The sequence below is a fragment of the Asterias amurensis genome, chromosome 22 (assembly GCF_032118995.1).
Source record: "Asterias amurensis chromosome 22, ASM3211899v1".
In the NCBI taxonomy this organism is placed as follows: Eukaryota; Metazoa; Echinodermata; class Asteroidea; order Forcipulatida; family Asteriidae; genus Asterias; species Asterias amurensis.
Window position 1 is genome coordinate 9,215,519 of NC_092669.1, and position 25,380 is coordinate 9,240,898.

A 25,380-nucleotide genomic window follows, 5' to 3' on the forward strand; every position below is an offset into this window, starting at 1 on the left:
GAAACAGCCATCGACGCATCGGAAAACAAAATGGCTACCGGACGAATTGTGTTCTACATGTAGTTCAGTTCATTGTGATTGTCGTAGCCTCTACTCTACCGAGTCACCAGAGCAACTCTATCTGTTTGTCACATCAATTATGAAAAGAGTAAGTAAATTAAGTGGGCGAAAATGAGGCAGAAGAAAACCCATGTCAGATGTTGTAGTTGAGAATGTAGGCCTATTTATTTATTTGAGTTTATTGAATTTTGTAATTGAATGTTTTATTGTGTGGGTAGGCCTATTTTTTTTACATTATCCTGGTGTCATGTGTTTTCAGTAGGATAACAGGAACAATTTTCACAATTTAAACCTAAATATTTTTTTTTTCAAATCATCTATCCAATTTTTTAACAATTACCATTTCACTTCATGGTGTGTTGAAATTTTTAAAGTTTTGGTTTTACGTTGCAAGAGACAGTCCGCCATTAACACTACAGTGCTTAAAATGCATGCACGACATTGGAATAACGTCATATGTTTTCACACCTTTCATTGGTTGGTATTTTATTGAATTTTCAGAAGCTAGTAGGGCGTGCAAAATAAATCAAAAGTATTATTCAATTACTACTTAACAAATTAATTACATTTTTGTCCTAAGGCATTATTATGGCTACTATATTAAAATCCAGAGATATCATATCATAGAGTACGAGATCTCGGTGTCACTTTTCAGAACGATCTTCGAACGGACATCCATGTGAAAAATATCTGCAAATCTTCGTACCTCGCATTACACAAAATTTGACAAATTCGCAATCTTCTTGACAAATCCACCACGGAAAAACTGGTTCACGCCTTCATTACATCCCGCCTTGATTTTTGTAATAGTCTTCTTCTCGGTCTACCTGACTCCGGAATCTCCAAACTTCACCGAGTTCAGAACTCAGCAGCCAGATTGGTAACACGATCCAAAACCTGTGACCACATTTCACCTATTTTCTCGGACTTGCACTGGCTTCCGGTTAGACAACGGATTGCTTACAAAACCCTTCTTCTGACATACAGCTGTATCCATGGCCACGCACCTACATACTTGCAAGAACTTGTTCACAAATACCAGCCTTCTCGAAATCTCCGCTCTCAATCACAATCTCTACTTGCCTGTTCATCCGCTTCTACTAAGTCTTAAGGCCAGCGTGCATTTTCTACGTCTTCTCCTACTCTTTGGAACAAACTCCCCCGCAACATCAAAGACGCTAAAACTCTGGATAAATTCAAACGCCTTCTCAAACTCACTTGTTAATCTCCAACTAGTTTTGTCTGTTTTTTCTTTCTGACTTTGTACAGTGCATTGGGACTCCGTGTGTAATGCGCTTTAAAAGAATGGTTTATTATTATTATTATTATATCGTAGCGTCATACGTTATCGACCCTCATGTTTTCGGTCCCCAACTTTGATTCCCGTTTACCGCGAAATTGTGCAAGCTGCACCGGTGACAGAAGCTATGCAGTTTACTCATGGTCTGTATTTTCATCAGGCTTAATCATGCTGAGAATAAAGTTTCCTGTCGTTGGTTATGCTCATGAATGAAACATCATTTGCGTTTTATTTTTGATCGCGCGAGGGCACTCTCAATAGTATTTTTATCACTAACAGGGGTATACATGATCCATCCTGCACAGTTTTAATTGGCGTTCTGTCACTTTTGTTGCGCCATAGTTTTAAATTGCTTTTAGATGTGGATTGTAATGGCTCCTTTAAAAGTCTTATTGTCCGTGATGGATATGATGTCTGGGTGGTAATGTGGTCCAGTCTTTAATAGGTGTTTTTGGTCTGGGGCCAATTTCACAAAGATCTAAGATTGATCGTAACTGCAAATCAATCGTAGTTGCTAAGAAAAGTGTGATGTCACAATACAAATCACTATGGTGATACCTAAAATTTGTCTTGCGATGAACTTTATTGCTTTGTGAAATCGTTCCCTGGTATGAATGATTATACCCTCAGAAGTGATACAAATACGTTTGAAAGTGCCCTCACTTGGTAAAAAATACGGCCCATTCCGAAAGAAAAACCTAATTTTTCCTTTTGTCATAAATTTTCAGATGATGGCAGCAGTAACAGAAACAAAGTTTGATTTTAAGAGTGAAGTCGGTTTAAATGGACTACGTTCAAGCAAAGACACTGATGTTATCCGCTATTCAGACTCTAGTCATGGGAATATGCTGCTGGCTGAGTTGAGTCAATTGCGAGTGGAGAGACTCCTGACTGATATTACACTACAAGTTGGTCAGCAGAAGTTTGCCTGTCATCGTAATATACTTGCAGCATGTAGTCCATACTTCAAGGCAATGTTCACCGGTAGCATGCAGGTATGTTACCATAAATAATACAGTGACATAAGATAAAGGAACACGTAAAAGTAGAATACAATGATCCACACAAACATTTTTGACTCCCATAAATGGCTGACCGTGTTAGTTCGCAAAGTAAAAGGAATTTAACCACGCAATTTCGAGGGAAATTTGTGTGGATCATTGTATTCTACTTTTAAAACATCTTTCCAACCAATGCATTTTACAACAAACGGTTATAAATTTTTGACTCCCATAAATGGCCGACCGTGTTAGTTCGCAAAGTAAAAGGAATTTAACCACGCAATTTCGAGGCAAATTTGTGTGGATCATTGTATTCTACTTTTAAAACATCTTTCCAACCAATGCATTTTACAACAAACGGTTATAAATTTTTGACTCCCATAAATGGCCGACCGTGTTAGTTCGCAAAGTAAAAGGAATTTAACCACGCAATTTCAAGGCAAATTTGTGTGGACTATTGTATTCTACTTTTAAAACATCTTTCCAACCATATGCATTTTATAACAAATGGTTATAAACGCTTTTCATGGACCAACTCGTCTGATCCAAGGCAACGTGTTCCTATAAGTTTTGAGAATAGATTTTGAATTTTGTGGTACAAAGACGAGATCTAATAAAAAGTGGTAGAGAGTTCCAGATGCATGACGCAGCTGGAGAAAAAACCCTGTCACCCCTGCAGCCAATTTCACAAAACGCTGGGAGTTTAATTCTATCTGGATGGGTTTAATGCATCATAACGCCTATGGATATGGAACTTACTCGTCCTCAGTCCTAACACTTTAAATCCTTATAAGTTTAGGAAGAGTAATTGAAATCAATGGCAGGAGTGTTGAGACTTGGATTCATTGAGGAGAGTCAAGGAACTGGATAGAAGATTCCTTGAGGGAGTGTAAACTTGAAGTTTTCTGAGATACATTGGGGAGTCTTGGGACAATAAGCACCAGCTTGAAGATAATTTGTTGAGAGATAGGGAGCCAGTGAAGCATTGGCCTTTCATCTTTCTCCATGGTTGTTGTCTGTAGTTCAAACTGCATGTTAATGTCATCACATTACAATCACTAACATCTTCTTTTCTATTGTAGGAATCACGATGTGATATTATTACACTTCAAGATATGGAGCCTACTTCATTGAGGCTGATATTGGAGTTTGCGTATACAGGAGCCTTGAGTCTGAATAATGACTGTGTACAGAGTGTGTTTGCTGCCGCCAATCTCCTACAAGTTGCACCTGTTATTCACTTCTGTGCTGAATACATGGAGAAAAACCTTCATGTTATCAACTGTGTTGATATGTATCAGTTGGCTTGTATATATTGCTGTGCAAGCCTGAAAGAAGCAGCGTGGGATTATCTCAATTACCATATCCAGGTAGGATTACAGGATTAACCCTCCTATAATATCAAAGTCTTGTCTAGTGCACGTATCTACCAAACAAGGTACTCAAGGCACTGAGTATATATACAAACTTTCAGATAACTAGGTTATTGCAGTGATGAACTCTGAGACCCAATATTTAGCAGCTTGTGAGGGTTTACAAGGTGCTACGATACAGTAGCCACAGCCAGGAACACTGGGATGAACCCCTTCTCTTTTCGATAAGTAGGCCTGGGCGAACTATTTGAATATCCGGTTAATGGCGAATAGGTTTTTCTATCCCTAACCGCGAATGCCTTTTTTTTCTTAACCGGATATCCACATAGGGCGCGAATAGCTATTTATAAACCGGATAGTTCTGTAATTACAACCAAGTAACGGGATATTCTTTAATATCCGAATATCCGCGGACGTCGGGCGACAACTGATAGGAATGTTTTGTCTGAATCCTTAAGAAACTTCTATTAATACAGCATAAAACAAGCATAAATTAAGTAAATTAAATTAATGCTCACCTCCGTGAAGAGTTAAAACAATTACATTTCTGACGTAATTTGTTTCAAAGATTACGAAAGTTTTCCTTCACGTAGAGTCAATCACGATCAAAAGAAAAAGCAAATCGCCATCTTTAAATTAGATCCGGTTATTTTTATGAATGAACTGAGTGACACTGTCTAAAGCGCCCTCTTGCGGCGAAAAACTATTCGAATATCCGGTTAATTTCGGATAGTTGGCCAGCGGTATCCGAATACCAAAATTTCACTATTCGCCCAGCACTATCGATAAGTGTACTGAGTTCGTTTACATGCGTTACATAACACATTGGACCTGCGGCTTTACGTCTCATTTGAAGGACAAAGCAATGGTTACATGTGAGTGTCTTGCTTAAGGACACAGGTGTCGCGAACCCACACTCTGCTGATCAGAAACACCAGAGTTTTAATTCGGTGCTCTTAACCGCTCGGCCAAGACACTTCTCATCATTAATGGGATGGGTCGTGAATAAGCTTGGGCGATATCGATTTATTTTATTCACGATATATCGCCGACAATATATCGCGATATTCGATATAATCGCGATTAATTAAATTTGACATCATCAGTCTTCAAACTCCAAGTGAAAGTTGTAGAAGAGACAGTCATAGCAAAGAAAGGTGTTCTAATGACCTATTCTTCTGGTTTTACTCCAAACCCATGGGGTGCAAGATGTCTAAGCTTGCAAATATATCGCGATATATCGATACTTCGATTAAAACCAAATGCATCCGATATATCGAAATCGTTTCCAAATTAATATCGCGATATTCGATAATATCGTGATATCGCCCAAGCTTAGTCGTGAATCCCATGTGTTATTTTAAAATGCATGCAAAAGAACCCAGTGCACTAATCAAAGAGAGAAGGGGTTCGCCTTGATGCTCCTGGATTGATAAGCAGCATATTGCGCTACAGCACCTTGTAAACCATGCATTTGGCCTTAGCAGTACCGTGCCAGTATTGTTATTTCAGTGCTGCATTCTATGACTTGAATGCAGTTAATCATTAGATATGCAGTGAATTCAAAGCGGTTTACTTGCCTAAAGAGCCTTGGACAAGGCTAAGCCAAGTTTTGAGCTTTGGGTTTTATTATGGTAGGATTTTAACTTGAAATAATGATAAATAAGTACTGTAGCTAAACAATAACAATAACCACTAGACATTTAAGGCAGTGGACACTATTGGTAATGACCCAAAATAATTATTAGCATAAAAACTTACTTGGTAACGAGTAAAGGGGAGAGGTTGATAGTATAAAACACTGTGAGAAACGGCTCCCTCTGAAGTGGCGTACAGTAGTTTTTGAGAAAGAAGTAATTTTCCAAGAATTTGATTTTGAGACCTCAGAATTAGATTTTGAGGTCTCCAAATCAAGCATCTGAAAGTACACAACTTCGTGTGACAAGGGAGTTTTTTTCTCTCATATTTATCTCGCAACTACGACGACCAATTGAGCTCAAATGTTAGTGAGAATAACAACAAACAAATACCATAGGGTGTGTGAAAAACAAAAATTCTAGTTGGTTTTGTTTATTTACACTCAAATGCACTATTGACATTCTTGAAACATAGTCGATTGTTTAGTTGCCAACTGTGGGTGCGTTCGTTTAGCTTCCCTGGGTCCTCCCTGGTCTGCCCCGGTGCGTTCGAATAGCTTTTGACATCATTCCAGGGGCTCACCCAGGTCAGTCCCCAGTGCCCTGCTTGTGGAGTGGGTCACTTGGGGGCTGGCCCCAGGTAAACGACGTCACTACTAGAGCGCTGAGTGGTCGTTCGTTTAGCTCTTGTCAGGGGGTCACCCGAGTGAGCACGGCGGGGTAGACCCAGTGAAGCTAAACGAACGCACCCAATGTACATTATGCCACCACTTCATAGGTTTGCTAAATTGATGCAAACCCAAATTTGAAATTGTCCTTCATTTAAAGTATGAATTTGTCTTCAATGAAAAGTTTTTCGCCATGCCACAGTTGAGATAACTAAATCTGTACCTTTGATTAACTGTGAATGTTGTTTGTTTTAAAACAGGATGTGATTATGGAGCCTCAGTTAGTTCAATCCAGTCTGGATGTTATGGAGGACTTAGTACAGAGTAATAAACTCAATGCCCCATCAGAAGATGTTGTACTCAAAATGGTTCTGAAATGGGTTCACTGGGATTCGGTCTCAAGATCAGTGCATTTGCCAACCTTACTACAGAGCATCCGGTTAAAGCAGATTCCTTGTGGGACATTGCAAGGATTGATGGACATGAATACAACACAAGAAATGAAGTGTATTCTTAAAGATGTTATTAAGGAGATGAAGGAAGAAGTCAAACACCAACAGGATTTGACTGAAGTCAAACAAAGACCAGAACAACGTTTAGGTATGACTGCTCAGAATGTCTTACTATTGATGGGACGTTCAAATAGAGAGCACACTTTATGCTGTTATCATCCACCATCCAAAGCAAGCTTTTTTATTGACTTGCCACCAGTGTGTCGTACATTTGGAGCCAAGTTAGCCGTGACGGACACTAATGACATGTATCTGGCTACAGATGACTATCGCGAGAAGAGTGTGTTTCGCTATAATCATGTACAAGCAAAGTGGGTTGAAATTTCCCCCATGTTACAAGGACGATCTAGTTTCTCCCTTATTGCTATTAATGGAAACATATTTGCATTAGGAGGATTGAATGATTGGGAGATATTAAGAAGTGTTGAATGGTATGATCCAGCTAGAGATGAATGGCAGTTTGCAAGTTCAATGCCTCGTAATGTTATAGATTTCAGTGCAGCTGCTTACCACAACATGATCTACTTGTTTTCTGGAAGTCGTACCATGAGTTACCACACTCAAACTGATACTTGGGTCGCTACCCTTCCACCTATGCCAACACCACGGTTACAAGTCGCTTGTACAACAAACGCTTCTGAAATCTGGTTGATTGGAGGCTTCTTAGCCCAGAGTAGTTCGGAAGTACCAACTGTTAATGTAGAGTCTTTCAGACCAGAGAGTAATACATGGACTAAGAGAGTACCTTTGCCAAGTCTATTAAGATTCTGTTCTGCAGTGAGTTACCATCCTGGTGGTAGATTGTATTTATGTGGTATGTGGTGTGGCGTACATGAAATGGGTCTTAATATACCAATGCAGCTTAGCTCCCAATTTGATCTTTATGACTTTGAAGAGGTGTCCAATTGTTGGGCTGATATTGCATTTGATATACCTCTGCAAGATGTACAGTCCTGTGCAACAGCAAGGGTATTCCAGAGATAACCTAAGAGATAACCTCAACATCAATTGAGTAACATTACATTTAAGTGTAGGTAAATTCTCATTACAGTATTCCAAAATCATGGTTTTACATAAAACCATGATCATTAACATTAATTATTGGGTGCTTTGATCTTCAAGCAAACTTCACACAGGTGACGATCATCATTGGATGCGAAAGCGCAACCTTTGAATTAACATTTGCCTCTTGTAACTTATAAAAGTGACATAGGCACAATACGCAGGGTGTGATATGGGCCGTGTGATATAAGTTTTTACTATACCTCATTTCATGATCGAGAGTCGATTTCTTACTGGTCCATTCATCATCATGTGACAGGTGCTATTTTTGATAGTTACCAAGCGTGCACGCGAGTAACCATGCACATGGTACATGCGCATGACAAGTGGAATAGCGCCCCGGAGCTATTCTACTCGTCAAGCGCATTAACCATGTGCGTAACCGGTCAGCCCGAGCGCTATTCTTCTTGTCATGCGCTTTCAATTGTGATGCATGAACATTGCTCTATCATGTCTAAAGCATTTTGCATGGGGAGTTTGTGTTGCCATTTGGCATCAATGGGAGCGAAAATGGTTTTTAATTAAGTCTAAGGTTGTACACTTGCCAATTTTCTGAGTTTTCACTGATCATGTTAATTATTGTTACAATTTGTAGTCTCTTTCTTATTTATACTTAAACAGCTACTTGAGCGGAATGTTTTTAACGAAAATGCTATTAATTAACTTGTTTATAAAGCGTTTGTTCACCATTTAAATGTAATTTTGATGTGTATACCTCAAATTTTTAGTAATTATCGACTAAAAAAATCAGGGCCCAGCCTCAAGGTTCTGGCGTTGACGGCGCGTCAAAATGACAATGCTTTGGCTTTATGTCATGCTTTGTTATACCTTCACGCTGCAACAAAGTGGCTATACAAATTGGAGCTCCCAACTATGACGTAACATGAGTGATTACGTAACGGAGCTTTTTCGCGAATCTTTCAGAAAAGCGCTGGATAAGGGTATTCGAAATGATTATTTTTTTACACAATTAGAATAAATTTACAGTCATATGACTCGATTTCCTTAATGACCGAGCAAATTTTAAATGAAATTAAGGAAAGTTCACGACTTGACATTTTCGTTCAAGCAGGTCTTTGAAGTCTTAAGAGTTGAGACAGATTCTCAGCTTGTGTTGAACTATGAAAATGGCTGAAATAGTCAACTCTCTTTATTCGCATTTGCAGCCACAGCCTTACATGGGCAGTATTGTTTGTGGCGTGTCAGTTAAGAGCACCGGGTTTAAGCAATGGTGTTTGATCAGCAGAGTGTGGGTTTGAGTCCCTGGGTTGTGAAACTTGTGGCACTTAACCATGATTGCTTCATAAAAGTGGGGAGGTAGTGCTTTCTGCTCATACCAGCCAGGCTTCTGATGGATGATACCTGTTTCAGCCCCAGGTGGCAGTTGCCCCTGGAAAAATAGTTGATTGTAGCCCACACCTAGAACACGTAGAAGCGACCTTCCGACCTTTTGTGTCAGCCACATGTGATGTAATGTGTCAAGTTACATTTTAAGAAAACTTGAGTTGGATAGTTTATTTATCTCTCACCAAGTCATTGGACATTAAAGAAAGTTCAAATTCTACCATCAAAAAATAATTTCACTTTGGTCAAGTACTTTTGTTTGATTGTTTGTATAGAATTGTGTTTGCATATTCCATGCACTTCCTCACAATTTTGAAACATTTAAAAAGTGTCTGTAAGTTAAAGTGTGTGTAAAACATTGGTAAGATTGAAAACATGAAAGTTCACAGATTTGGACATTAAATGGTACAAAGATTGTCATGGTGGAAATCCTTCCTTGAAAAAGTTTTGCCCAAAGTGCTATAGTTTTTAGGAAAAGAGTAATGCGATTGTTCTTTATCGCGTGTGTCCTGCTAAAACCTGATGTTTGTGAAAAGTGAAAACACTTAGGCTAATGTTTCTTTTCACTGTTTTCTCTTGACTCTGATAAACTAATTGAGCTTTCGACTTTCATAGGTTTGTTATTTCATGTTAGGTCACATGTAGTGCAGATACTGGTCTGTGAAAATTACCAATCGTTCAAAACAAACAAATAAAAGAGGTACTCTTTAAAGTCAGTGGACACTGTTGGTAATTGCTCTAAAAAATTATTAGCTTAAAACCTCATTTGGTAATGGGTAATGGGGAGAGGTTGATAGTATAAAACGATAGTGAGAAACGGCTCCTTCTGAAGTAACGTAGTTTTCGAGAAAGAAGTAGTTTTCAACGAATTTGATTTTGAGACCTCAGCTTTAGAATTTGAGGTCCCGAAATCAAGCATCTGAAAGCACACAACTTCGTGTGACAAGGGTGTTTTTTCAGTCATTATTATCTCGCAACTTCGACGACCAATTGAGCTTAAATTTTCACAGGTTTGTTATTTTATGCTTGTGTTGAACTACACAAAGTGAGAAGACTGGTCTTTGATAATTACCAATAGTGTCCAGTGCTTTAACCATGTCAGGTTAATGTAGATTTGAAAGTGTCATATTTATGTGTTTCAATGTATTTTTGAAGTGAAAGTATATCTTTGGTTTTTGAACCGTTTTATTGTAAATCCTATATAAATGTACGTACTTATACAAACATTTCATTTCAAAGATGGTCGCGCTTTTGTGATAGCTATTTTGTAAGAGCAATTATGTCCATGCATCTTTGGTTTTTGAACCGTTTTATTGTTTTAGTCCTATATAAATATACAAATACAAACATTTCAAAGGTGGTCCGGGCTTTTGTGATAGCTAGCGCTAAAAATCCAGAGCAATTATGTCCATGCAGGAAAACACTCCGTAATTGAGTAGGATTGGAAACATGGTGGAAATACGTTATGCTAAGGTTTGCGGTAACACCATGTAATGACGTTCTCTAAATGAGTTGGGGTGGTTCTGAAAGTGTTGAAACCAACGGTTATTTTCAGAACCACCCCTAACTCATTTATAGATAGTCATTAAATGGTGTTACCGCAAACCTTTCCAAATTCGTAGTTGGAATACACGATCTTTACTATCACTACTATATCTTTAACTGACTTTACAATTGGTAGTTCTTCTCAGATTCAAATTTTGAGGGATAACAACTAATTTATTTTTCTATAACCACACCATTCATTCAGAGTGAATATTGATTTTAAAAATGCTTTATACCATCGAAAGCTGCTGTTTTTCTAATAAAGTAAGTTTTTATTGTCATTAGTTTTAAGAGTGATAACCAAACATTTATTTTCCCTCCTTTTAAGTAAAATAGTGTCATGTAATTGTGCTGTTTAAATGGACACGTTTCCCAGTGGATCGGGCCGTTGGTCTATGAAAAGCGTTTGAAAAAGGTTTGTTATAAAATGCATGGTTAGAAAGATGTTTTAAAAGTAGAATATAATGATCCACACAAATATGCCTCGAAATTGCAGACTTTCCTTGTCATGGTGAACTAACACCGTACACCATTCACACCATTTTGTAGAGTCAAGTTTTTGACTCCATAAAATGGCCGAACGTGTTAGTTCGCAAAGTAAAAGGGAAACCACACAATTTCCAGGTATGCTTGTGTGGATCATTATATTCTACAATTAACATCTTTCAAACCATTTGCATTTTATTACAAACGGTTACAAACGCTTTTCATAGACCCAACTCGCCCGATCCAAGGCAACGTGTCCCTTTAATATCAATATACTAACTCCGACAAACCATGGACAAACAGAGAACATTAGGGCTAGTTGCATTGTGTGATAAAAATGTAACCTTTTGAAAATGTAGACAATAAAAATATAAAAGATGATTATGTCATCTTGTTTGGAACATATTCCAGAGACCCTTGACCAAAGCCTCTTTCCTTTGAAACATTGTCTTTCATTTTATATGACTATCTCTCTTTCTAAAATAACAGAGCATTCTGACCCCACCTTTATTTTTTTCTCTTTCAAGCACTAATAGACCGATCCAGGAGCACAAGTGCTGGGCACCGCCATGCGCCACTGCTGGGGTGTCTTTGTGCCTAGTTTTGTGCACAAAGACATGAGAAAATCAATTTCCTTTTCACTTTTTATGGGAATCGAATGTCTTCCTCGACAATCTATGAAATTTCCTTGATGTGGCTGCATGATATAACAACGTACTACATTCTTGATAAATTTTTAAAACTAAGCAGAAAGTAAAATACTGAAATTCTGACAAAATACCGTGCCGATGTTATGCATTTCAGCGACTATTACATGTATGCAGATTCTGCATCTTTGACCCCTAACTCACCGTGCGGTGCTCAGCACTTGTGCGCCCGGTGTGCGTCGGGTTGGTCTATAGGAATAGAGGAAAAAGTGTTGATTCGTGGATAGAATGTACGAGCGGAAGACGAGTACCCAAATTGTAGTCAGGAATCCACACTTCAGGCATGTTACGAGTCTATTCTCTGACTTAAACCATTTCCCCATTGACTATTACAGTTTCAATTAATTGAATAATACTTTTTAGTCTGTCTCATTTCGCGTACTTTGTCAATTGATTGGTCACATTTTAAACCTATTTTGCAAAATATAATAATAATAATAATAATAATAATAAACTATAGGTGCTATGCAGGAGGTCTAACTGTCCAGGCGAGTTCAAGGAACATGAAGCGTATTGCTGATAGATCTCAGGCCGGTCTAGTTGTAAAGGGTGTCAGGAGAGGCATACTTTATAGTGCTTGCAACATCAGTTTGCCCAGTACTTTGTCAGTTTGCCCAGTTAACAATAAATTGCGTTACTAATGTGAAATTGTTTAACTGGAATTTTTTTTTGTAAATTGAAAGCAACATGTTTTTGATTTGTTTTGTTGCACATCATGTTATTTTTCTATTTCGAAAGGCAGTAATTTTCAAGTCTTTTACTATTTACTTTAGTTCAGATCGAATAGACAGTTAAAGTGTAAATTCGTAAAAATAATCTACCCTTTCATCTATAGAGTGACGCCACACAAATAGTTTAAATGAAAGTGAGTAGAGACACTGGACACTAGTGGTAATTGTCAAAGACCAGTCTTCTCACTTGGTGTATCTCAACATATTCATAAAATAACAAACCTGTGAAAATTTGAGCTCAATTGGTCGTCGAAGTTGCGAGATAATAATGAAAGAAAAAAACACCTAAAAAAAAATCTACCCTTTCATCTATAGAGTGACGCCACAGAAATAGTTTAAATGAAAGTGATTAAACTCAGCTGGGTTAATATTCCAATCACAACCAAACCTTTGCCTGGAGTTTTATTTTCTTTTTAAAGATGAAGTTAAAACATTACAAAATTACAAAACATTGAATTGCCTACTGTATAAACATGTTTACAACCATACATGTACTATGTAGCAGTCACCATGCTAATCTTTACAACCTAAAACAAACAAAAGTTGTGGTTTATACAATAACAAAACTGGTCCAATAACAACATTTTAAGATTAGTTGATAATGCATGAATAATGTCAACAAATCAAGAAAGAAGTCTAATGGCAAAATTCCAAAAGACTTGAGGATAACCCTGTAACATAATGGAGACCCATTCTTACTTTGAAAAGAGTCATGCAACACATTCCTGTGTGCAATGGTAGTGTTTCCCTCGAACTGCCATACCAGCAATGAAAGTGTCTTTTAATGCAGTCGCAATACATCCTTATTTTAAGGAACATTACAGAATTGGTAAAAGAACTCTTCTGAGCTTACAGATTTACTTAGTGAGCGTTTTGTTCATTATTTTTTAATCTACCGTATGTCATGCAAAATGTGTCATCAGTTTCTCACTTTGTTTCTTGTGACCCAGATGACTAAACTTCTACAGGTTTGACAGTTTATGTATATGATGGATTACATTAAATGCTTACACTGCCAGCAACTGTTTTGTTAGCAACAAACAACCATGTAATGTTCCTGTAAGGTTGAATTGTACAATATAAGAACTTTTCCAAGTCAAGTTTGTCACCCTACGGTAACATAAAAGCATAACTACATGTAGGTACAGTTCCTAGATCATCACAAAGGCCCGGTCCCACTGCAGCGATAACGAAAACGATAATGATCACGACTCAAAGATAACGCACTATATAGGTCCAATTGCTCCACGCAGAATACGCACACGCTCATTCAACCAATGGAATGCGTTCTCTTGGCATCGTTATCGATGTCGTTATCGTTATCGCTGCAGTGGGACCAGGCCTTAATTCCTTATTTTCCCAATTCGGAGCATACAACTTATATATCTTTTCCCTTAACCGTGTTACTTCGAAGTAAAACAATTCTCCAAATTGTATACAACTGAATGCTGCTGAAGGCTTCAACGAACAAGTGTTGTTGCCATTAATTTAAATAGTGAAAACAAATGTATCTTCCCTTAACAAGTAACAGGTTAATCATAGTGCCTGTTGTACATGTATACAACAAGCCTACATTTCCCGCCTTCGTGCATCACCGCTGATCCACCGCCTAGTACTTAAGCAGCATGCAGCATCAGAGTCCAGCATTCTCCAGAAGACGATCAGAGCATACTGATCGAAACGTCGAGTTAACCCAACGTTTATTTTCAGAACCACCCCAACTCATTTAGAGATTGTTATTACATGGTGTTACCGCAAACTCTTCTATAACAAACCTGTAGCATGAAAACTGTCAAATATACCTTGGTAACATTAATATTCCTCTTAGACATTTACGACGGAGTATTCATTGTTTAATTAGCAGACGAACAAGAAACAATTCCTGACAGTTCCCTCGAACCCGTACGTGTTTCATACAGCGCTTGAAATCGACCAACGGCGGGAACGATCAAGGTGATGTACACCGGTGTACATCACTTTTCATGTTACCCGGGGGGCTGTGCATTACGCGTAGCGCGCATCATTAGCCATGATACATGCGTATTTGTTGCACGGCACGTGATTGGTTCTCGACCAATCAAACTTCACAATTTGTAAAGAGGTATAACAACATTATTTGCTTCATCTTTGAGCATTAATTGTACAGCATTTGAATTCAAAACAACACAAAGACTACCAATTATTTATATTGTCTGGAGAAAAGACACAATCACACAAAATAGTTCAACAAGATTATCTGTAAACATGGAAAGGTAGTTGTGAGGCAATAATAAAAAAATGTAACCATTTTATTCCATCTTCTCAAACACATGATCATCTATTTTAAACAAACTAAACAATTTGGGGTTGAGAAATGAAAGTTGACAAAGGCAGTTCAAGTCAATTTGTCTATGTTAAACCCAAATTAAAGTCACTGAACACTATTGGTAAATACTCAAAACAGTTGTAAGCATAAACACTTGCTTTGTAACAAGCAATCCCTCTGAAGTAACATAGTTTTTGAGAAAGAGGTAATTTCTCCCACAAATAATAAAATACTTCAGCTGAAGCCTTTTGTTATGCGTCTCTTGCAACTTTGATGACCAACTGAGTAAATTTTTTCCTCAGATTTGATATTTTATGCATATTTGGGGATACACCAAGTGAGAGTACTGGAGAGTACTGACAATTACCAAACGTGTCCGATGCCTTTAATTTACCCAGCAGTTTCCCTTATGGTTATTAACATTTTGGGCACAGGTTTTAAAAATCCAAACTCCCCGGAAGGAAATATAAACACCAAGCTGGCAACAGCCAATCTCTCTCATACAAACTTTGTTTTTTTCTGTGAATGTGAATGTTTAACATTTTTTTTCCTTGTGAGTTTGTGGTTGGGGGTGTTGATGATACCTTTGTTGCATGTAGCTCAACCCCTGGGATTGAGGTTGTGTTTACTCACAGCAACCTCCCTCTACACTCTGCTGAACCACATAGACATATCAAGGATTTACCAGGTACACTACCAACATCATAATTATAATCCCATGTCAGCTCAGATCCAGCTCGCACATATCTGTAAGAAATGATACATGAAGTTACAACATTAAACTGAAATGGATATTGCACACAAAGCTGTCAGTACATATGAGCAAGTATCAGTGTTATGTGATCAGGGCCCAATTTCAGGGCTCTGCTTACAAAAGCACAGAATCGGCGCTTACGGAAGCAGGGAATTCTGTGACAACGGAAAGCGTATTTCACAGATTAACGGTGAATTTTGGCTTCTGCATGTGCGTACTCAACGTTACCAGGCATTCTACGCTTACAAGGCTAGCGCAGAAAGTCGGCGCTTGTACGTAATCAGGAAATGTGATCCTAAGCGCAGAATTCGGCGGTATAAGCAGAGCCATGAAATTGGGCCATGTACAACGAAGTACACAGTCTAATTTTTCTTGAAATGAAGTATTTTCTGACCAAATGTTATTTGTCTCAGTTTGTTAATAGATTTAAAGTGTATACCAAAGCAAACTCTAATAAAAATCTCCAGCTGGTCATGGTTTAATGTTTAATCTGTGCTTACATGTATGTACTTTGGTTTCAAACTAGACATGTGGACAAGTCGTTAATGGTCTGCTGCAGTGACATAGTCGAGTTGTGGCAGCGCTCTCGCGAGATCACTGCCAGCAGTCTCCGCGAGAATACCGCGGGAATCGCAAGGAAATTTCGGAATAGAGTCAGAACGATATCACCGCGACAGACATTGAACGACTTGTCCACAAGTCTAGCTTCACTTACCAGAACCCCTAGTCATTTTTTGCATGGGTACCAGCAGTGAATATGCATGATTGTTTGGATTGTATGTTTGTATGTGCAGTAGTTATTGACTTTGCAAAAAAGCCATTTCAATTGGTTGAAAAATACAATGAAAATGAACACACAATGAACATGAACACATAATGAACATGAACACATAATGAACATGAACACATAATGAACATGAACACATCATGGACATGAACACATAATGAACATGAACACATAATGAACATGAACGCATAATGAACATGAACGCATAATGAACATGAACGCATAATGAACATGAACACATCATGGACATGAACACATCATGGACATGAACACATCATGGACATGAACACATAATGAACATGAACACATAATGAACATGAACACATCATGGACATGAACACATAATGAACATGAACACATCATGGACATGAACGCATAATGAACATGAACACATAATGAACATGAACACATCATGGACATGAACACATCATGAACATGAACACATCATGGACATGAACACATCATGAACATGAACACATCATGACATGAACACATAATGAACATGAACACATAATGAACATGAACACATAATGAACATGAACACATAATGAACATGAACACATCATGGACATGAACACATCATGGACATGAACACATAATGAACATGAACACATCATGGACATGAACACATCATGAACATGAACACATCATGGACATGAACACATCATGAACATGAACACATCATGGACATGAACACATAATGAACATGAACACATAATGAACATGAACACATAATGAACATGAACACATAATGGACATGAACACATCATGGACATGAACACATCATGGACATGAACACATAATGAACATGAACACATCATGGACATGAACACATCATGAACATGAACACATCATGGACATGAACACATCATGAACATGAACACATCATGGACATGAACACATCATGAACATGAACACATAATGAACATGAACACATAATGAACATGAACACATCATGGACATGAACGCATAATGAACATGTGCACATGTTCATGATAACTAGAAATACGTTTTTATCTTCAAGCAAACTTGAGTCCTCGAATCCGAGTGGTCAATCCCTAGCGACAAAAGGTCTGGTTTAAATCTTTATCTTCCAGTACGCACTAATCATCCAATCAGATGCTTGAAACCAGAGTGTGATATCAGATGATAACCTACTCCCAGTTTTTATATTGCACTAGTGTTTTTTATATTGTGAGTGTCATAGCGTCACCCTCTGCAAGCGGTTAGTGTAACGAAAATTACATTCTAAACTTTGGGCATGCAAAACCAAAAGCAAAAACATAACCTACATGTAACCTCATTGACTAAATGAGGCTGGAAGATAAATTCATTATCACACTCTCGCTCTTGGAATACAAAAAAATATATCGAGATAGTGACATTGTTTTGACTGTTGAATGAAAACTGATTGAGCCGGGTGTTAAAATGAATTGATTTTTGATACAATTGAGCAGGAAACCCTATAGAATGTGGTTTGTTTGTACTGGTCCTTGCTCTGTGATCAAACAACATCACTTCAATAATGAATCAAACATATAGAGATATACTTTACTTTTTTGCAAAGAATGCAACCCATGGGAAGCGAAGATCATGAGAGTCCACAAATACACTCTGTACAAACACGTTAGGATTGCAGCTATGCTGTAACGAGAAACAATACAATAACACATGTATTACAAACATCATACAAACCTGTGCTAAAAACAGTCTACCAAAATTATTATCCCCCCCCAAGTGAACTATGTCAGTGTACAGCACCAAGAGAATAGAGAGAAGTTGTTTTGCAACTTGTGAATATACTACATGTACAGGGGTCGATTTCACAAAGAGTTAGGACTCATCTTATCTCGAGTTAGGACGAGTAACTCGTCCTAACTTCGGATTTATCTTAAGGTCTGCATGCTACAGTGCAGGGTTGGGACTCATCCTAAGTCCTAAGATTAATCTTAAGTTAGGAGGAGTTTTGTGAAATCGACGGCATATTGAAATCCCCAAGAAACAACTAATCACTGTATTTTTAAATACTGCAATACAGAGTCAGTATCAAATACAGGGATTAGTTGTTTCTTGGGGATTTCAACGTGCCGTCGATTTCAACACCTTTGGCTGCAATGTGTTTTTAACAATAAACCAATTAATAGTATAAAAAAAATACTATCAACATTTAGTTTCTATGCAATTATTTTGAGTATAATTACAAATAGTGTCTAGTACCTTTAAAGAAACTCTTTGTGGTGATACTGACTCTGTATTGCAGTGTTGATAGTATTTTTTTATACTATTAATTGGTTTATTGTTAAAAACACATTGCAGCCAAAGGCTGAATTACATGCAATTTACAAAGAAGAAAAGAAAGAGAGTATAAAACATTGTGAGAAACAGCTCCCTCTAATGTAATAGTTTTTGAGAAAGAGGGAATTTTTCAAATGATTAAAGACTTCAGCTGAACAGGATGCCCGGTTACCCAGTTAGTTTCTATGCTAACAATTATTTTGAGTATAGTTACAAATAGTGTCTAGTACCTTTAAAGAAACTACATGTATTGTGCATATGAAAAGCACACAAAGTACATGTAATGCAGAATGTTTTTTCTTTCATTATTCTCTTGAAAATTCGATTACCAATTGAGTCCAATTTTTCACAGGTTTGTTATTTTATGCATACATGTCTGTTGGGTTACACCAAGTGAGAATACTGGTCTTTGACAATACCAAACGTGTCTACAACAAATCTGTTTTGACCAAGATGCTAAAGATATCCAACTTACATTGAGGTATCTACCTAGATTACCAATGAACTTAGCATCCATCACATGGCCTGAAGACTCCGCAAAGAACGACCTGGTACGAATATTCAAAGGTCTCTCAATCTCCTTACCTAGTAGATCAAAAACATATCAACAGGTTCAAGTCAGGGATGTCATACTGTAGGCTGTTGAAAAAACAAACCTGGGGCCCATTTCACAAAGAGTTAGAAACTAGTCCTATCTTAGGACTAGTACTAGGAGATACAAAAAAACTTAAGGCTAGTACTACTAGTCCTAACTTGAGATAAGACTAGTCCCAACTCTTTGTGAAATCCAGCCCTGAATTATGAGTGCAAAGCGAGGGGGGAAGCTTCAGAGTGCAAAGCCTGCTGTAATTCATTTATCTTTGGTTTTGAAAGCCCTACTCTGTAATCTGGGGTGTTCCGTATGGTTTTATCTTCTTATTTGTATAAATTTTATCTACGTTATCAAAAAAAACTAAAAAAACCTTTTATTTTTGGTTTTGCTATTAGTTTATTTTTTTTGAGGTTGCGGGTTAACACAAACAGATTTCCGATTCAAAATGTAGAAATCCCATCCCATCCCAAGTCCATTTGAAAATAAATGGTTGCTAATGCATTAATGTAAAGCACATTGAGACGTTATTGTGAAATGAGCAAAATAAGAACTAGTTATTATTATTAGGTAACCTAAAACTTTAGTGAAGTGACAGAGCACAGAATTCCCTGCTTCCCTAAGCACCAATTTTGTGCAGAGCAATGATATTGGGCCCTGGTCGTTAGTGTGACTGGGTGGGTAGAACTAAAGCCGGCCATGGGTTGACTTACGATTTTCTTTCACCCATGACAAACCGGCGGCAATGCGCAGACAAAATATGCTTAGGACACAACAACTGAGAAATCTTGCCCCTGCGATTGGTTCCTGACCGTCGGAATCACGTCGTACAAGTCGAAACTGTTTCAGATTGTCTTAAAATCATCGCAGTTACGCTCAGGTCGTAAATAATTGCCGACTGAAAAGTTCCCGATGGTCTTAGCTCAGGCGTAGTGTGATCCTGAAAAGTCAGTCGCCGACTGTTTTTTGTTGACGCAAGGTCGGCCTGAGGCCAGCTTAAGACTTGGACTCAGATTAGGAGAAGGGACTTATACTCAGACAGCTCTGTGTTATACCATTAATCACATAACTCACTCTTATCTTCTACAATAGGTGAGACTGCGGTACCTTCTTCATTGCCATCTGTAGGAATATCAAAGAAAACAAACACTAGTTAGGATTATAACACACATCTTGCTTGTTCTGTATTCTGGTTGGCTGAAACTCGGTCATGTGGGATGAACTACATGTATAGTCTAGTGATCGCGCGCAGGTTTTGCGGCAAATAATGCCCTACCGGCACTAGTCTTTTAAAATAGTGCCTGGTTACAGCGCCCTCTCTTGATGTGAACAGTGAAGAGCAACTAAAAAACTTCCTTTCCTTTCCCCCTCTACAGTCCATACGAATGTAGGTTTGGGTATCATCCATCAAAAGCCTGGCTGGTAGAGCAGAGAGCACTACCTCTCAACTTTACCAAGAAATCATGAGAATCCAGCAGCTCCAAGAAACTAGAACGAGGAGGTCTTGGGGTGACAGGTCTTTCTCTGCAGCAGCCCCACTTTTGAGGAATGCACTTCCCACATACGTCAAATCTAGCATAACTACAGAATTGTTCCACAAGCATCTGAAAACATACCTGATGAAGGAATCCAGCGATTAAGGCTGTCATTTCCATACTTACTTTCAGTCATTGTTTCGCTAATTACTGTTTCTAGTTTTTTCTTGTGCGCCTTGGGTGCCATTTTAGGCAAATATGTCGTGTAAGGACCAAATTCTAGGCCCAGCAGAGTTTTTGTAAAGTTTAAGAGTTGCAGGCTTATGCAAATCAGTTTGTGCCTGCTTGAGTGAACATTGACCTCTGGCAGTGCTATAGCATGGTAAGGTGTGGCTCACTAGCCTACAGGAGTTCATACAGTGAACATATGTGTTAAGTCTATAGTGGCCAGGCAGACAGTGTGGCAATTTGTGCTGTTACTTTTGGTGAGTTAAATCTTTTGCTTTGTTTCATTTTAGTAAATGTGGAATATACTGTGCTTATTTATATTTGATACTGTCATTCCAGAGATTTGAGAGACCTTTAATCAGTAAATTTTGATGTACTTTGGAAGCTCATTTTAGGATTTTGTGCAAGTATTCACAGTAGTAGATTTTCCAAATTTCAATTGTACTACATTTTATTGTTTTTCCAATTGTGTTCACCCTTTCACACTGCAAGGATTAATGATTTAAAACAGTTAATTTGTTCCAAAGTTTATTTATTTCTTGTTAAACAATATATTTATAAGTGTTATTTATTTGTGGTTTATTACAGCTAATCGGTTTATGCGGTTTGCGGTTTACGGTTTCACGATTTCATAGAGATTACAGAAGTTTGGAAGTAGATGTTTTGTGTTGGAATTGAGAAGCTGGATCCAATAAACTGATATTAGCAAACAACAAATTGTGTGTTGATTTGAACTTTGAGCTGGACCACTATAGCATTAGCAAAAAGACAGTTGTAATTTGGCATTGACAATGACGTCTAAACGTAAGAAGAAAGCTACACAGAAAGGTGCTGCCTATAATAAAGAGTTCAAGTACAAGCGATTAGGAGAGGCTTGGAGAGCTGCTAAATTGAAGTCTGATTCCCTTCGAGACAAGTTGGGAACCAATCCGTCTCTTGATGAAACAAAGGACGCATATAAGGAATGGATGGATGTCTTTGAGGAGTTCATGAAATGTTATGATGATTACTGCCAGTGGCTGAGTGACGTTGAACGTCTACAATTTGAGGAGGATTGGTACACGGATAAGGAGGTCTGGCTTTCAAACGTAAACCAAAAGATTCAAGATTGGTTGGTCAAGCAAGAAGCTCCAATGTCGTCAAAATCTTCTAGATCATCAAAACGGTCAAAAGCATCCCAGTTACTCATTGAAGAAGAGCAGAAGAAAGTAGAGCTACTCACACGCCAGAAGGCTTTGAAAGCGATGCAAGCTCTTGAGATTGAAAAGATGAAGTTGAAACAACTAGAAGAAGAAATTGAGATTAAGACTGAAGTTGCTGTGGCCGAGGCGAAGTGTAAGGTCTTGGAGAAGTTAGAAAAGACAAGCAGAAATTGTAGTGAAGTTACAAGGGCCTCGGATGGGGGATCTGAATTGAACGCCGGTGCAGCCGTAAAAGAAACCAAACCTGACATATCCAAAGATGCTACAGGGGATGGTGAAAGGCCAAGTTCAGAGAAAGCCTCGGAGACTGCAGCTCATTGGATGGACTCCTTCGAGAAATTCTTAGATCAGTATGACGTTGCTGCTCTAAATAAACCGCCTCCAAAACCTGAGCCTAAGACCGCCGGTACTCCACTGTTACAGCAACCGGCAAGTCAGCCTCGACAAGAAGTCCCTGATGTCAGTGGTGTACAACAAATCGTTGATGGTGTTGCACAGCCTCGTCAGTCCACAGGTAGACAACGTCAAGATTCTGTCAATGAGGATGTACAGCCCACGAGCCACCAAGATGGGGTAGCAGTGATTAAAGATGACGTGGGTGGTCAATCCGTGAATGAGATGATTAGGCATTTGCAACGACCAAAAATCGAGATGGAAAGATTCAGCGGTGAGGCGATTGAGTATAAGCGCTTTATGAGGATGTTTAGCGCCAGAATTGCTAAGTTGTGTGACACTGACGATGAGCGGCTTTATTACCTCGAGCAGTTTACTACAGGCGAGGCACACCAAATAGTTACTGGATACAGTTATCTGGATGGCCCTACTGGCTACGCAGCAGCCGTCAAGGAGCTGACAGAACGATATGGAAATCCGGAGGTGATAGCTAATGCATTCATCAAGAAAGCTGCTTCATGGCCGCAAATCAAGGCAGATAACCCGAAGGCTCTCGATGGTTTTGCAATCTTTCTTCAGGAGTGTGAGAGTGCCGTCAAATGCGTTGGTAGTTTGCAGTACTTGGAGCATAGTGAGAACATCAAGTCCATGGTGATGAAGCTACCTTACAATTATCATGACAGATGGAGGTCTCGTGTGCAGCAGTGCAAGTACAAAGGAGAAATGGTAAAGTTTCATCATCTAGTAGAATTTGTCAGGTTCGAGTCCAAGAAGGTTAACGACCCTGTTTATGGTAGAGATGCTTTGTCAACCACAAGCCAGAAGAAACCCGCCAATCGTTGTGACACCAGGCCTAAAATCACCATGGCAACAAGTGAAACTACGGATCTCAATACCGCTAAGGATGTTGACAAGGTGTGTTGGTCTTGTGGTGGTTCACATTTGTTGATAGGATGCTCCAAATTGCGAGAACAACCTTGGAGTGAGCGCATCGAGTTTCTGAGAAAGCGGCGTCTTTGTTTTGGTTGTCTTAAGATGGGGCACATGAAGAGGACATGCAACAGGAAGGCTACGTGTGATGTTTGCAAGGGTCGACACCCTACTCTTCTTCACATAAATCAGAATGATACTTCAAGGCCTGCACAGTTTTCAAGAAACGTGAGGGATTCAAGTGCCGTGCCTGGGAGTAACATCGGTTGTGAGTATACCAACGTAGCATGTGACAACGAAAATGAGAACCAATGTACGATGGCTATCGTCCCAGTTCGTGTGAGGCTTGCTCATGGGTTAAATGATGTTGTAACTTATGCATTCCTGGATCCTGGAAGTAGCGTGTCATTCTGCAGTGAATCTCTGATGAAGAAGTTATGTGGCGTGGGCAGACGAATGCACATTAGACTGGACACCATGGGAGAGCCGCACAACATGGATACTTACTTGATTGAAGGCTTAGAAGTACGGTGTTTAAATGGTAGTTCTACAGTCAAAGTCAATATTCCGAGGGTCTACACCAAGGATAAACTTCCTGTTAAGCGACATCACATACCTACTCACGATGATGTTTCTCACTGGAAACACTTGAAAGATGTCTATATGCCACAAATCAATGCTGGCATCGACCTATTGATTGGTAACAATGTTCCTGATGCGTACTCACCGTTGGAAGTTAGAACGGGACCGCGGGGTAGCCCTCATGCAACAAAGACAGCACTTGGATGGATCGCTTGGAATGTTGTGAGGTCAGTTCGGAATTGTCAACCATTCTCTGTGAATTTTGTGGATGTTGCCGCTAAAAGGTACGAGGAGATCAAGAAGCTCAACATGTTAATAAGAGAAAGCCTCAACTACGACTTTCCAGAACGTACGATCGATGACAAACGGGAATGGTCCCACGAAGACAAGTCATTCATGGAGAAGGTTGGCGGCTCATGTAAGTTTGTCGAAGGTCACTACCAAATTAGTCTGCCATTCAAGAAAGATGTACGTCTGCCCGACAATTCTGCTATGGCATTGAAGCGTCTTATAAGCCTGGAGAGGAAGTTGAAGGGGAATCAAAAGTTCCACCACGATTACAATCTCTTCATATCGAACGTCCTGGACAAAGGATATGCTGAAGAAGTGCCCGCAGCTGAGGTAGACACGCAAGATGGACGAGTTTGGTACATACCCCATCATGGCGTATATCATCCTAGAAAACCCAACAAGGTTAGAGTTGTTTTTGATTGTACAGCCAGTTATAATGGAGTTGCACTGAATGATCTCCTTCTTCCTGGTCCGAACTTGACGAATCATCTTATCGGTGTCTTGCTGAGATTTAGACAGGAAAGTGTGGCCATAATGGGTGATATTGAGTCGATGTTCTACCAAGTTCACGTCCCCAAGCAGGAGAGGAACTATTTGCGTTTTTATTGGTGGCCGAATGGAGATTTAAGTAAGGAGCCTACACCCTATCGAATGAAGGTTCATCTTTTTGGTGCTGTGTCATCTCCATCGTGCTCAAACTACGCCTTAAGGCTCACAGCACTGAGCGATACCGACAAAGGCAACACTGTAGCAGCAGAGACGATTTTTAGAAATTTCTATGTTGATGACTGCTTGAAGTCGGTCAAGTCCACAGAAGATGCAGTTGATCTGATCACCAAACTGACAGCACTTTGTAAGAAAGGAGGGTTTAATCTAACCAAATGGATCAGCAATGACGACGCTGTGATGCAAGCCGTGCCTGCAAGTGACTCTACTAAAAGGCCCAAGCTAGATGTGAATCACTCCTTTCAACAGATGCCTCGTGAAAGAGCATTGGGTGTTAGCTGGGATGTGAAATCGGATTCGTTGGGCTTTAAGATTTCAGTGACGACCAAGGATCCTACGAGAAGGAACATCTTGTCAATCGTAAGCTCTGTTTATGATCCTTTGGGATTTGCTTGTC

General features: G+C 39.0%; 2 protein-coding genes across 3 annotated transcripts in view; one reads left to right on the top strand and one right to left on the bottom strand.

Moving 5' to 3' along the window:
• Position 1: 1 nt before the first annotated feature.
• Positions 2-12,133, top strand: LOC139953976 (kelch-like protein 25). Of its 2 annotated transcripts, none has more exons than XM_071953594.1 (4): positions 2-148; positions 2,089-2,355; positions 3,444-3,731; positions 6,300-12,133. In XM_071953594.1, the coding sequence occupies exons 1-4, from the start codon at positions 140-142 to the stop codon at positions 7,533-7,535; spliced, it is 1,800 nt and encodes a 599-aa protein (XP_071809695.1). In that variant the 5' UTR covers positions 2-139; the 3' UTR covers positions 7,536-12,133. The 2 variants fall into 2 exon arrangements, with proteins under 2 accessions (XP_071809695.1, XP_071809696.1); XM_071953595.1 differs by lacking the exon at positions 2-148 and adding an exon at positions 164-214.
• A 657-nt stretch (positions 12,134-12,790) lies between these two features.
• Positions 12,791-25,380, bottom strand: part of LOC139953975 (histone-lysine N-methyltransferase SETDB1-like) — a 66,330-nt gene continuing 53,740 nt past the window's right edge. The window contains exons 34-37 of the mRNA XM_071953593.1: positions 20,231-20,278; positions 19,043-19,152; positions 17,828-17,916; positions 12,791-15,478 (exon numbers count right to left, since the gene is read on the bottom strand). Coding sequence (XP_071809694.1) covers positions 15,361-15,478; positions 17,828-17,916; positions 19,043-19,152; positions 20,231-20,278 — 365 coding nt within the window. The 3' untranslated portion in view covers positions 12,791-15,360. The remainder of the gene's footprint in view (positions 15,479-17,827; positions 17,917-19,042; positions 19,153-20,230; positions 20,279-25,380) is intronic.

Coding starts and splice junctions, on each gene's coding strand:
- LOC139953976 (XM_071953595.1), top strand. CDS start 191: ATGTCAGATGTTGTAGTTGAGAAT. Junction 2,356..3,443: donor TGTTCACCGGTAGCATGCAG/GTATGTTACCAT, acceptor TTTCTATTGTAG/GAATCACGATGTGATATTAT. Junction 3,732..6,299: donor ATCTCAATTACCATATCCAG/GTAGGATTACAG, acceptor GTTTTAAAACAG/GATGTGATTATGGAGCCTCA.